Source organism: Gasterosteus aculeatus, chromosome 13 (assembly GCF_964276395.1).
Source record: "Gasterosteus aculeatus chromosome 13, fGasAcu3.hap1.1, whole genome shotgun sequence".
Taxonomy (NCBI): Eukaryota; Metazoa; Chordata; class Actinopteri; order Perciformes; family Gasterosteidae; genus Gasterosteus; species Gasterosteus aculeatus.
In genome coordinates this window covers 10,348,216-10,362,205 of record NC_135701.1, presented here as the reverse complement: position 1 = coordinate 10,362,205, position 13,990 = coordinate 10,348,216, and the positions used below count along the sequence as shown (strand labels likewise).

The window sequence follows — 13,990 nt, the reverse complement described above, 5'->3', positions numbered from 1 at the left end:
TGTGTGTGTACTTTTGAAGGAACAAATTAAAATGGGTCTTCTTACATTTCCCTTCACTGCCCATATAATTCTGTCTTTCCACGTTTCTCACTTGATCAGTTTTGTTGCCCGTGGCAGAGTCGCACTGTTGAGTTGAACAGCTGTGCTCCTAAGCCTCGGGCGCTCAAGTCTCCCCACTTTGTCTGTTTGTTAACTGAAAGGCCATATTGTTTTAAGACTTCTCCCAGTCGGCTTCTGCTCACTCTATGCAATATAGATGTTGGTATGTGATTAAGTTACACAGAGAAAATAAGTCAGAACCAACATCGTGACTCTGAAAATCAATCCAATCATCTGAAGTAATCATGTAAGGACATTACACTGTCATACTATCTGGTCTCTTATAGCGTCACAACACAGTGTGATGGATAAACAGTCTTCCTAAGGACATCCTGCACGTGGATCAGTGGTAATATAAGATATAGATGCTTTCCTCTTGTGTAGAATAGTCGGGTTTAAACTGGTTTAATCTGGCAGCGCAGGTAGCGGGACAAGTAGCATGAAGGACCGGGATCTAGCTGTGTACTGCTTCAAAGCAATCCTGCTCATAGATATGTAACATTGGCCATGTTGGTCTAACAGAAAGCAGCTGGAGCAATAACACGTAGCGTAAAATAATTATAAAAACTAACTGTAAGTAATATGATAAAACGGATTTGATTTTAAAAAGATGTTCAGACAAGAGAAATATGACCTTAAATTACAAATAATCCTTAATCTCAAGGATGTGTTTTTTTGTTTCACTGCATGTGTAAGTTCATGAGCCACTACTCTAAAATTGCTGCACACACACTATACACCCTGTTAGGGAGATGCACCCGAGATACTGTATCTCCTCCCATCACAAGTACCCTTCAAAGCGTTAACATTTTCCTCTTCTTCTCTTGTTCTACATGAAGCAGGGCAGCTGACACACAGGCTCACAGCAGCTGTGTGCATGCATGTAAATGAAGAATTGAGGCGTGAGCATGCATACAGTTACTCTGTGCTTACCAGTCTCGTGTACATGGGTTTCATTTAAGCTTTTGACCTTCCAATGATTTAAAATCTCCCATTCTGTAGATATGTGGTAAATCACGCAATGAAGAGATCCCTGCTGCTTCAGATGGTAAACACAGGCTCCACGTTTGGGGTCTTTCCATTAGTGCAGTTATTTCCTGTTAAATCCTGTCCTGTGACCGGACTTGTGTCGATGAGCTCCGTCAGCATTCTTGGGTTGTGCAGTAGGATAATTAATGGCCTCAACCTTCAGACTGTAGTTATGCAGTAAGCAAGAGCTATTTGCCTCTCATAGGTTTGCGGCGCCATTTGGGAATTGATGAAATGTAGACTGCACGCCAGACTATAAATCTACAGCTCAGTAGTCATCAGTCCGATGTTTTTTTTTTGCATCTATTCTTCCACATTATAAAATGTTACTGTTGCAGTTGCTGCAGTTTTCAGTTTTTAATCGTTTCTTTTGTTTGCCGCTCATCGAGAGTGTTCGATTGGATACACCGCCAGAGTTGTGCTGCAGAGCTCTGGGGACAGTGATGAGTTGCACTGCACAGTCTCTCATTTGCTCGTGGAGAGCTGAGCGCCGCGTTACTGGCTTTAACCTGCTGTCTCCTCTTTTCGTCTCTCTGTGATGTATCACACGGGACGTAAGGTGCCAGTTAGTAATTACTGGCGAGCAATACACTCCCCTCCCCTGGGACGCATCGCCGCTCCTCATCTACCTCCTTCCCTCTTCTTGCATTCCCTTTCTCCGTCCACATTCCTTCAGCTGCAGAAACAGTCCCCCCCCCCCCCCTCCCCCCTCCCTCGCTTTTATTATTTTCCAACCACAGGTGATGCAAAGAGGTATTTCCCTCCAAGTCCCTCTATCGAAACCTTTGGTTCTAACATGTCAACAAAAGCTAAAATATATTTCATGCAAAAAATCTGACATTTCGAAACCAAAGGAGACTTGAATCTATTTTTTTGTGCCATGGGACTTTGGCCCCTCATTAGCTCAGGGAACAATGTGGTGATTGCAAACAAGCCCAAGGATGTTTTAGATTTCAAACCTAATCTCATCCATTAGGGAACAATAAGATAAGCCTTCCTTGTTTCAGCTCGCACAACAGCATCACTGCCGGTGTGGCCTGTGGGAGTGTACATCAGGTTTTTTCAGTCAACACTAATGCATATTTTCGACAAAAAGGGGGCCCAGGGGAACCATTAGTTGCTCGCCAACCCAGTGTTCTGGAAACGAGACATGCAATTATTATAGGGTTATATCGTTTAGTATAGTTGTAGTATTGGAATTATTATAGGAGTATAGGATTTATCGCAGGGTTGTTGTTAGACTAAGCTTATAAAGGATGCAAATGATCTTTGTGTTTGAATCAACATTCATCTTTAAACAAAGAAGGATGGTCATGAGATTTACTAATGAAATACATCATTTGGTGGAGTCTGATTTCTGCAAATAGTTAAGAACTGAAAACTTCTTGTTGACTCTGAACTGTAGAAAAACTGTAATAACCAACTTTATAAAAGTAAGCTCTCTGGTGAAAAACATCTTAACTCTTTCTGGCACTAGTTCCCCCTCGGATCACGCCCTAATATGTTTAAATGCCATCTTCAATCCAGAGAGGCAGGACATTTGTCCCCTGTGCTCGGCTGCTTGACGTGAACGTCTTTCTGCCACGGGGTGATGGCAGCCTGTCCTCAGGGACGAGCAGAGGGACGAGCAGGGGGACGAGCAAGGGGACGAGCAAGGGGACGAGCAGGGGGACGAGCAGGGGGACGAGCAGAGGGACGAGCAGAGGGACGAGCAGAGGGACGAGCAGAGGGACGAGCAGGGGGACGAGCAGGGGGACGAGCAGGGGGACGAGCCTGACAGCGGTTCGGCCACGAGACTACCGCATTACAGTCTCCCACATCTTATTCTCCTGCTTCCTCTCTTCCACTCCCTCGCCGCTCGCCCTTTTACGCTCGACACAAAGAGGGAGTGAAGGGAGACAAAACGCCAGCGTGCGCATGCTGAGGACCGATGGAACATGGGTGCGTGTTTATGTGTTGAAGTAGTCCCGATTTCATGAGCTGTGACTGTTAAATGGCACCCAGCCCGTTTCAGACACTTCAGACATTTGCTTAAATTGACTCATCAACATCGGAGCAGGAGGGTCCAGCAGAGACACGCTGGGAACAGACGTGCATACAGGTCCATGCAGAGTGTCCTCTGAGGTGGTGGCCAGTGGGCGACGGGGGGAGGCGGACCGCCCTTGAGGCATGACTGGCGTGGTAATGGGCCCCAACCGCTGCCTCGCAGAGTCGACTTTGCTACGGAGAGCCATCCATCCAAATCTGTGGTTGGGAAGGAGGACGTTGGACATGGGGGGGGGGAAGGGGAGCAAGGCAGTGCGTGACTGATGCACAGAAAGCGTAGCGCAGGTATTTATTTAAACGCTGTCTTCACTTTTTATTCCTGAGTGATATTAATTCGATAGAATATGTTTAGCTTCAACGGTTTTCATCTCCAGTAATCAAACGTCAACAAATCTGTGCTGGTAAATGTGAGTGTTTGTTTTTTAGTGGCATTTCTTACAGATAAAGAACTCATTTGTAAAAATGAGCATCATCATTTACTGAAGGGCTGCAGATGTCTTCACATGTACATGCCGGGTAATTTAATTTACCCATGAACATCCCACTGCACATTAACCTATTGTGATATTGGAAAGAGTTGTCAGCTTAAGCCAATCCAGAGTTATTTGAAATGTGTTCGATGCTCTCCAGTTACAGCGATAGCATTCCATTTTTTTAGTAGATATTTTGCCAGAAGATTGCAAAGATTTAAGGTGCATCAGATTTTCCCACCACTGGTTACCTTTTGGTTATCTGACAGAAAGGTGCCTATACCCTTCTGGTGGACCTGGGACCTTATTTCAGGAGAAATATGAATGCTGCAGTGGTTATTTTTCAGAAACTACAAGCGCACGCTAAATAAAACGATCCAACCCATAAACCCAGCGCAGAGTTGGCAACACTTTTCCCAGGACAGAAACTAGCAGAACCAGCTGCACAAGTTGGCAACAACCGGTTACCAATATAATATTTTTTCTTTTCCACAAGGAGCTTTTATTTTATCTTCTGATCACCTTTGAGGGAAATAAAAAATTCTCCTTCTGTGTCCCGGGGCACAGACGTACGGGCTCGTGGGAGGAATTTCAAACTACATCAACTGGCCAACTAACTTGTCTGTTTAAAGCTGCGCTGTCATAGTCACATGCTATCAATATGAGGCTTATTTCATTATCCTATTTGACTGAACTTACTCACCACCTCCACCGTGGCAGTCCCTTCCACTGGCCGGACAGTTGTGTCTCTCTGCGAGCCTTTTCAAGATGTCCGTATATAATCTGAAAATCTGACGTTTTAGATCAGTTTGTGTGCTTCTTGTTCCCGGCTGAACTTTGGGGGGAAAATGGATGCCGGGGAATGCAAACATGGTGAGAGATGGTTTTCTTTGCTTCTCTTTGCCTATTGGGCTATTGTGGGGCCTTTTGTTTGAACAAAGATACAGTAAAAAGCAGTGTGATCTGAGTATTATTGTTCCTCTTGATGATAAGTCCAACGTGGTGATCGCTCTGTCTCCATGTTTCTCAGTCGAGCGTGCACTGGCCAAAGGTCTTTAAAAGTTGAAATTATCTCCAGTATATTGCCGTTACAGAATGTAATTCTGAGACTGCTGGACGGCCAGCACCCCCCAAGTGTAGATCCATGTTATTCTTGCATGGTGTACTGTAAATAGGCTTGGCAGGGGTGATAGTCTCTGCGAGGTCACAGCCAGCTGCCTTGTTGCTAGAAGAAAGTGTGAAAGGCTGTGGCAGTCGCTCCTATCAGCCTTCAACAGGCAAAAAACTTTCTCTATGACATAGAGTACCACATAGACTCTGTGTGGTAGCGTGTAGAAGGCAGCAGAACAGCATTTTCTGGACGTTTCGAGTGGAATAATGTGTGGAGACACTCTGCTCTTCAACATTGTCTTACTTGTCCTCGTGCTCATTTTTTCCCTCCAGGCTCTCTGTTTTAGCGTTGCATTGGTAGTTATTCCTAGTGGGTAGTTTGTTTTTAGCAGCAGTTAGCCTTATTTACATGTGACTCCTCTGGTGGGATGTGGTGGGTATGTCCCTTTTAATTGCAACCATGTTGTTTGTGGACCTTGGTATGGCTTTTATGTCTTTCTGTGAATGTGCATTTGCGTGTGTACTGGAAGGCTGACGCTGCAACTCGTTTCTGTGTTTAAACTTGAGTAACCTCTCTTTAGTGACCACAAAGTGAGAAGGCAGCAAACACGCATTATGGACAAGCTGTCTGTATTAAAAGGCCACAATACAGCCTACATTTACATTTGATCAAGTTCTAATCGACTGAAAATGAAACACCAAAAACATAGAAACAAATAAACCAGATCGGGTGGTTGGATATTTGTTTGCCATGTTAGCTCTGGGTGTTATCCTAAACGGGAAATCTATCATAAAAAGCAAGAACTTGCTGAACGTATATTGGGATCTAGCAGCTGTGCAGTTACATTTGTTTCCTAATAATTGAAAAAGAAAAACGTTACATATTGTCTTTGTCTTCTTCTTTTATGATCGGTGTGCTCACAAGTCCTAATGATCCCCTCATGTTTAAGATGGTGTGTGTGACCTCTCACCTCCACCCACCAGATGACTCGGGGGACGAGGAGCCCACGTCCCAGTCGGGCCGCAGCGAGCTTCAGGGCACTTTGAAGATACTCGTCAGCAAGCTCGATGACCTCAGCACATGTAACGACCTCATCGCGAAGCACGGGGCGGCCTTGCAGCGTTCGCTGAGCGAACTCGAGGGTCTGAAAGTGCCCGTGGAGGGCGGGGAGAAGATCAAGGCGGTCAACGAGCGAGCCACCCTCTTCCGCATCACTTCCAATGCTATGATCAATGTAAGTAGATGCAGAAGACCACAGCTGAGTGCATGATCAATGTGACAGGACGTCCATGGGTAGTGCGTAGAACGATGACATCAATTTACGATGTGGCCTTTTAAGCAGGAGTCTGTGTTGCGGATTCACAGCCTGCCAAATCCGGTTAAACCTACTCAAACTATTTCCAACTTAGTGTTAAAAAGATGATAAGAAACTATGAGTTGATGGTGGGACATTTTGCTTTACAATATATACAAACTACATATAACTATATTTATATAGAGACAATAACAATCATTATCAAATTCTCATTTTGTGTGTGATCAGCTGTTTCTGCCCCGGTCCTCTCCTCTCAATTGGCTTTACAGTGTCTTATTAGTGGATGAGTTCAGAGAGTGTTGAGGTGCAGATACTAGATATGACGGTGGGGGGGGGAGGACAGGAATAACCTCTTCTCCCCCCGTCCGGTGAGGAATGTCAGATCCTTCTGGACCACAGTTATACGGACAGACCTGCTCTGGCAAAACCATCCAATCACACAAGGTTTGTCTCTTCCTCCTGCTCCTCTCAATGGCTTTGTTGACTACATCTATTTACTCGTTGTTTACTCTTTTTTAGTCTTTCTCTGTGAATTGTCTGGCTGTGTAAAAAAAAAAAAGAGTTGTGTATAAACTGAACGTATTTTTACTTCAAAATTAGGTTTAAAGTCAGGCAGTATACCGCTTCAGGTTTGCTTAAGCGTGTTCTAATACAGCTTATTGAGCTACTTGAGGCATAATGTTACGGCAAGAACAATTTCACCTAAACTACGTGAAAGCCATCGCTCAAAACGACAAACCCTTGTTTCTCATCCGTTTTACTTATTAATTGATTTGGTAAATTGAAAGTTACTGCACAAGCAATAAAAATAGATCCTCATGGAGTGCCTAACTCATTAAAATGTCCTTAGGTCAGCCAAGAATGTGCTTCTAATGAGGAGGAAATGCTTCCACAAAGTCCCTGTAATGATTTTGTGCCTGTAAATGTCTCTCTTCAAACAAGAGGCAGTGAAGGATATTGGTATTTGGATTCCTGCAGCCACGTTTTCTGCCATTGTCGAGGCAATTATGTCACTGTGGTTTTCCAGGAAAACAGGCTTCATGTGTAAACAGGGAGTAAATGAGGAAGGGTTAAGGGAAGGAGGAGGCCATAACGGCAAGACATAACTGCATGTACACTCATCTGACACCGGCCCTGGTATGGGGTTGCATTAGTGCATTGAGGGCATTGCTGAATCCAGGCACGCCCATTTGTGTGTGCATGCTTCTACACACCTTACGCTTCATGCCGGTGGGATTTAATCATAGAAAACTTTACTCAAGTTCAATGACCGTACAGAGTCTTTACATCTTCCGCCGCAAACTAAAGATGCACCTCTTCAGATACTATCTTAACTAAAAAACACTTAACACTTAATTGTACTTATAATGGCTCTTATCTATAGCAAGTTGTTGAAAATCGGCTTTTTTGATGAAACTGCACTTTCTTGTTTCTTGTTCTTCTGGGTTTGTATCCTTACGGTTCAAAGGCACGTATTGTAAGTTGCTTTGGATGAAAGAGTCAGCCAAATGACATGTAATGTAATAATGACGTCTTTGGTACCTCAGTCCTTTCTTTTAGCCTTTATTAACCCTGACGGAAGTCACATGCAGTCTGCGTGTGGATTTGAGACTCAGCATAAAAAAGTGGAACTGTGATACGTGTTTAGTGGGCGCTGAGTTTCATACTAATGTGTGAGGAAGTGAGCCTCAATGTCACATGCACTTCTAACATTTAAACGGAGTCCCAGACATTGATGTGTAGACACTTCACGCATGGCTGCTGGAGGTGAGTTAACTGGATGTTTTTACCTGTGCATTGTCCATGCCTTGTTTTGAGCAAACAAGATTGTACTTTAGAACATCTAAAGTCACTGAAATCTAAACTTTGCAAGGGTTGGACAATTCTAGTACTTTAACTAGCCTGGTTTAAAGATGTCAACAATGGTATTGTTTTTGTACTTTTGGAGTAATATAATTTATTTAATTTTCAATTAGTATTGTTGGAGAAAACCTTTCATTTTAGTTTAAAAGTTTAATGCATTTTTACTAATTACACAACTGTGTGTATTTATCAAATCACTCACTGTGAGTCAGAAAATGATGTTTCATGACACATGCTCAGTGATCGCTCATAGCAAATATATACGGCGTGAAATGTTCATACATTTGTAAAAGTAATCTTATAATATCTTAAATTGTAAATGTAGCGGTTAGTCTGTATTGTTTCTGCGTCTTATTCTGTTATCAGTTCTTTTGTCAGTAAAATATCAGTGATTAATGCTTTCATTCGCTCAGCTGAGTTTCAAATGTTGGACACCATGTGTAAACTGAAAGGGACGAGGTCAGAAAGGGATTTTCCAGACTCCAATACAGTCTGTGTGCATTTACAGGTTCACCCTCAGGCACATTAGGGAGACGGATAATTAACATGGTTTAAAACAATACTGATAGAACAATGATTTCAATATTTGGCACAAATGTCTTTACAACAATCTCTCTTATTGCTGTCAGCAATTTTGCCTGTTTTTTTCTCAGTTTATTATTACTCGTTTACACAAATAAAGATGAACCCGTTGAAATAGGTTTTTCATTTTCCCACGGTTTCATGAATGTGTGAACTAGATCTTTCACGCTCTCCATTTAATGCAAAAGATCAGAGCTGCACCTCCAATAAAACACAATTCCCTGTTTGTTCTCCGCATGTGCTCCGCCAGGCGTGTCGAGACTTCTTGGAACTAGCAGAGACTCACAGCAGGAGATGGCAGCGGGCTCTGCAGTATGAGCGAGAGCAGCGTACCCACTTAGAGGAGACCATTGAGCAGCTGGCCAAGCAGCACAACAGCCTGGAGCGAGCGTGGAGAGAAGCACCAGCGCTCGCTTCCACCACACCCAGCGCCCCTGCCGCCAGCAAGGGTGAGTCTGCGTTGTACTCCTCAGTCCCCTGGGCCTCGGCGTGCTCCTCACTATACTGAGAGAGTCCTAAACACATTCCTCATGCTGCTTCATCTCTTTCTAGTTGTGTCAGAAGCTTTTGTATTATTGCCAATGAAGAGATGGTTATTACCTTGATCAAGGACTTTAGGTCTGTGAATCCATTCTCTCGTGTTTATTTTGCTTTGTCTACCTGCAAGCAGCTTCTTAAAAATATTCGCTGGCATGACACTCGTTGTTCAGATCAAATCTTACCTGGGAAAAAAACCCATTGATTTATTTTCATCATCTTGTGTGAGGCCGCCTCCTCCAGAGAAATGATCGTATAGTATGTTGTTAAGTCACAGGAAGAATAACATGATTGATGGAAGTAAACAAATGTTAGTTTTTAAACCATGTCGAAGGGCTTCGGATGCTGCTCATAAATCTTAACGTCAAACTGTCTCTGCTTTGCAGAAAATAAATAAAACCACCACTGATTGGGAAAGTAGTTTGAGTTCTTACACTTACCAACAGTCCACTTTGGTTTTCTTTAACCATGAACACAATCTTTTCATAAAGGTTAACAAGTTGTTTAAGTTGCCTTAACTTCATTATACATAAACCATGTAGGCAGAACTGAAACTGAAATGGCTCATGTTGGTCATTTGGAAAGCATTGAAAAACTACCTTTGTTGTTTGTTTAAGTGGCTCGACTGTTCAGGTTAAACCATTAATAGTTAAGTATTTTAAAGTATTTGGCCACGTAGACAATAGACTGCTGGCTGGAGTAATAGACATGAATCATCTCTCCTGAGTGGTGAGCCAATATCTCAAACTGTTTTCGAACAAAGATTGAGTTCAGTCTTTGTTAAATATTTAAAGTATTTTATTTCAGCAGAAGCTGATCTTGAAAGATGATAAAAACAACTATGGTCTTGTAATGCAGTACATTCTGTTATATTGGTTGTTGTTCAATGACTAAAGGTCATAGTTTACTCTCTTTCTTTTAGAAAGTTCTGAATTGAATGCAGGATACTGAATATTAGAAGCAAACACTAAGTAGCCTGCATTTCAGGCCAGTTAACCAGCAGGAACATTGCCAATTTAGCTAAGCTAATTTCTCCTTGACTAATCACCACGGGTGTGTGATTACACGCCGCTGAACTCTGCAGCACACAAACCCTCCACCCTGTGATGCCGCTGCTCCGGTCATATGCTGTTGCCATTTACTCACAAACGTGCATTTCCTGACAGGGAGGAGTGAGAGGCTGCACAAAGAAGAGGCGAGTGATGAAGATGAGGATACGGAGTACTTTGATGCAATGGAGGATTCCCCTGCATTTATCACAGTGACTGCCACCGACAACACAGAGCACAGGTCGGTCACTCGGTATTTGGCAAAACGGCAGATAAGACAGGGACGCAGGTGCAGTTGAGTTTTAATGTTTTGTGTGTCTGTTAGATGTGTTAATTTGCAGTTAAATAGAGGAAAGACTACCAGTGTGTCTGAAGAGGTTTATGGCCTATTTGTTTGCTGCATTAGAAGCTCCACTTGTCTTTGAAGCGGTTGTGCTTTCTGTTACTGTTCTTTTACAGTTTTAAGTGTTCTTCCCCTCATTATTGTCACCGCTCATCAATATGCAACATATTCCAAACTCCATTAGCGCCATCTTTGCTTCCTGTGTGCGTGAGTGTGCGTGTGTTGTGGGGGACATTGAAGCATTTGTCAAATACTCATTGTAGAAAATATTTTCATTCTCTTGCAGGCGTTCTCAAAGTAATTTGAGTGGAGCAAGCGGAGGTCAGCCCACTGACTGGAACCAGGACGACCATGTAAGTTTCTGTCCTCCTGGAGGATGGGACGGACATTTGTGGACACTGCTGACTGACGTGTGTTCTTAATATAGATTAATGTATGCTATTTGAAAGCAATCATTGATTTAATTATATAACTGTCTTCACTTGTGGTTCTCACACACATACACGCACAGCCTTTTTTGAGTCCCCCACGGTGTCATCACCCCCTTGTGGTCCAAATATGCACAGCTGCTTCCTTCCACAAAATGTTAATTACCCGTCAAACATCTGCACTTCTTTCCCCTAAACTCTCCATCGCTCTAACACACATCTGCGTCCTCTGTTCCATCTCCTGCTGCCTCTGACTCGCTCTGTCATTCTGACTCCTCCGTTTGGTGATGTGCTGCCAACTTCAGGATGAAGCTGAAAGTGTTCGTCAAACTTGTACACAGCAAATATGCTTTGAGCACACAAAGTTTAAAGACCACCATTTCACCCTGCGACTCTTTTCTTCCACCCAACAACAGATGTCGCCAAGCTGTAATGACGTGTCAGGGAAGAAGCTGCAGCCGCGCAGACAGAGGCGCACGCAGGTCCCAGACAAGCCCAACTACTCCCTCAATTTGTGGAGCATCATGAAGAACTGTATCGGCAAGGAGCTCTCCAAAATCCCCATGCCTGTAAGTGTGTTACGCACGCTCCTTCTTGCTTTCTCGTTAACACAAATGTGCGTGTCTCACGTCCTCTTGATCCGCCCGTTCAGGTGAACTTCAACGAGCCTCTGTCCATGCTGCAGCGCCTCACCGAGGACCTGGAGTACCACGAGCTCCTGGACAAGGCGGCGCGCTGCGACTCCTCCCTGGAGCAGATGTGCCTAGTCGCCGCCTTCTCCATCTCGTCCTACTCCACCACGGTCCACCGGACAGCCAAGCCCTTCAACCCCCTCCTGGGTGAGACCTACGAGCTGGATCGAAGGGAGGAGTTCGGCTACCGCTCGCTGTGTGAGCAGGTAACGGCGTGGCCCCGGCGTGTTTAGACACAAGCTGGTGTGCAAGCACGCAGTGCGAGTAAGCAGGACCAGCCTGTGCTCTACAAACAGTTGTTGTTTTCCTTGATACCTTTTATGTGTATATTTCTTCTAAGGTGAGCCATCACCCTCCTGCAGCTGCACATCATGTGATTTCCCAACGAGGCTGGACCCTCTGGCAGGAAATCACCATCGCCAGCAAGTTCCGGGGCAAATACCTCTCCATAATGCCTCTGGGTAAGACGTTTCATCTTCAGTGGGGAATTGTTTTATTTAAAAGTTCTGTCACGCAAATGGGACAGCCCCAACAGGTGGAGTTTAGTTAAGACGGACTAACGCTGGAGAGTAGTACGTGACTGTGCCGCCTCCCACACAATTTAGAGGAAAACCGGGTGTGAATGAATCACGTGGGTTTTACGACCGGTTTGACACACACATAAAGTATGGATATAAAGGTGCTCTCTGTTACACTGGGATGGCAGACAGCAGGCTTCTGCTGGCTCAGATAAATAGGGGGTTTGATGGATGTAAGTTAAGCCGAGGGATGCACTGGGATTTGTTTGACTTCTCTCCTTTCCTATTAAATGCCTGCTGGGAGGTTCCATGGATCAGAAACAGTGGAAGTGCTGTTCTTCATCTTTCATCGTCAGGTCACAATGGACGCTGGTTTCTTTCCTTCCCTTTCATCAGTTATAGGGTTAACAGGCTCAAAATGTACGCAAACCTTTCACGTTTCACAATCACTACAATACAATCACTGGTGTCGCTCAGAGGTCAATTGCAGACCTTTTCCACCCGAGCATCACCAAATTTGATCGAATAGGATCAGACGATCAAGAACCAGGCAATTTGTCCAACTAGAGCGGAATTTAGATCCCGTCGTTTCTCTGCCGTGAGACCTCCACAAACGGGTAGTTTTCAGAAGTCTATCAACATGAAACATTTCCAATATTACTGTCCACACACTGGGCGATCTTATAGAAAAGTCATGGTGTCTCCATGACTTTTAGGACATCGGGCTGTATGTAATTTCTTTTCAGGTGATTCTCAAAATGTGAAGGTTTTTTTAGTGTGTTATATTGATTTATTTCTTCACCAGTAACATATAAACAGATGTTTACAATTACAGGGATTCCCCTTTATCCCGACAGAAAATAAATTATCCAGATAGAGAAAGTAGTAATTACACTTTTTAAGATCGATATGCAATTTTTGGAGCACAGGAAAAAAATAGGCTAGGGGCGCTGAGTGTAAATGTTTATTAAAAGACTCTGGAATAATTTGTGGAAATTAATTTGGGGACCCAAATTAAATCTCCTGCGGGTCCAGACCAAGTAACAAATCAACTGTGTTAATTATTTTGTCTTAATGCATTTTGTCCCTGTCTCTCCCCAGGTGCCATTCACCTGCAGTTCCATTCTAGTGGGAACCAATACGTGTGGCGAAAGGTCACCTCCACTGTGCACAACATCATAGTGGGAAAGCTGTGGATTGACCAGGTGTGTTTGTCTGTTTGGACCATTCATCCACAGCTGCAGACCTACAACCCTGTTTAATGCCCCTGGCAGCGCAGAGCAGCCTTTAGGTGTTAATCAACCTGTGCAATGTGATATAAACCAGCAGAGCAGAGTGCTGTGAAGAAGCACAAAAATAAGAAGCCACACAATCTCCAGGGATGCATCTTCCGTGTCTTCTGTTATGAGGGCTTTGATCTCTAATAACACTAAAACAACAGCCTTTCCTTTCTCGGAGATGGCCCAGTTATGAACGGGGAGGGGCAGTCTTCTCAGTCAGTTAGAATATGTTGTCCTGCCATCTTTTCTTCTTCCTTTTTCCAATCTCTTTTGTGTGTGTGTGTGTGTGTGTGTGTGTGCATGAGCGTGCAGCCCTGGAAGAAGAGCTAGATGGCAACTAGAACAATATGGCAGTTCATCATCTCTGATTTATTGCATTGGAGTGTGCTACTAGGAAATATTTTGATTGCAGACAATGAGAATCAGCAGCATCGTTCGTGTTGATGTACGTTAATAAAGATACACTGTGTGTATCAGCAGGTGGTACGTCAACACCTACAATTTACACTGAACGTTCCTCAGTGGAGAGCAGGGTTGTCTGTGCATGTGGCTCTGTGTATGGTAGCTCCTGTCATCAGTGCATGAATGGGTGAATGATAACATGCACTGTTGAAGCCTAGAGACTAGA

General features: G+C 43.9%; 1 protein-coding gene across 5 annotated transcripts in view; it reads left to right on the top strand.

The window, feature by feature from the left end:
- Window positions 1–13,990, top strand: part of osbp2b (oxysterol binding protein 2b) — a 32,836-nt gene that overhangs the window by 13,233 nt on the left and 5,613 nt on the right. For 4 of the 5 annotated variants that reach the window (XM_040196511.2, XM_040196510.2, XM_040196512.2 and 1 more), the window contains 8 exons: window positions 5,739–5,989; window positions 8,766–8,964; window positions 10,219–10,342; window positions 10,731–10,797; window positions 11,289–11,441; window positions 11,525–11,770; window positions 11,905–12,025; window positions 13,184–13,287. In XM_040196511.2, coding sequence (XP_040052445.2) covers window positions 5,739–5,989; window positions 8,766–8,964; window positions 10,219–10,342; window positions 10,731–10,797; window positions 11,289–11,441; window positions 11,525–11,770; window positions 11,905–12,025; window positions 13,184–13,287 — 1,265 coding nt within the window. Of the gene's footprint in view, window positions 1–4,376; window positions 4,518–5,738; window positions 5,990–8,765; window positions 8,965–10,218; window positions 10,343–10,730; window positions 10,798–11,288; window positions 11,442–11,524; window positions 11,771–11,904; window positions 12,026–13,183; window positions 13,288–13,990 lie in introns of those variants that run through there. The other variant, XM_078086650.1, reaches the window with a different exon arrangement.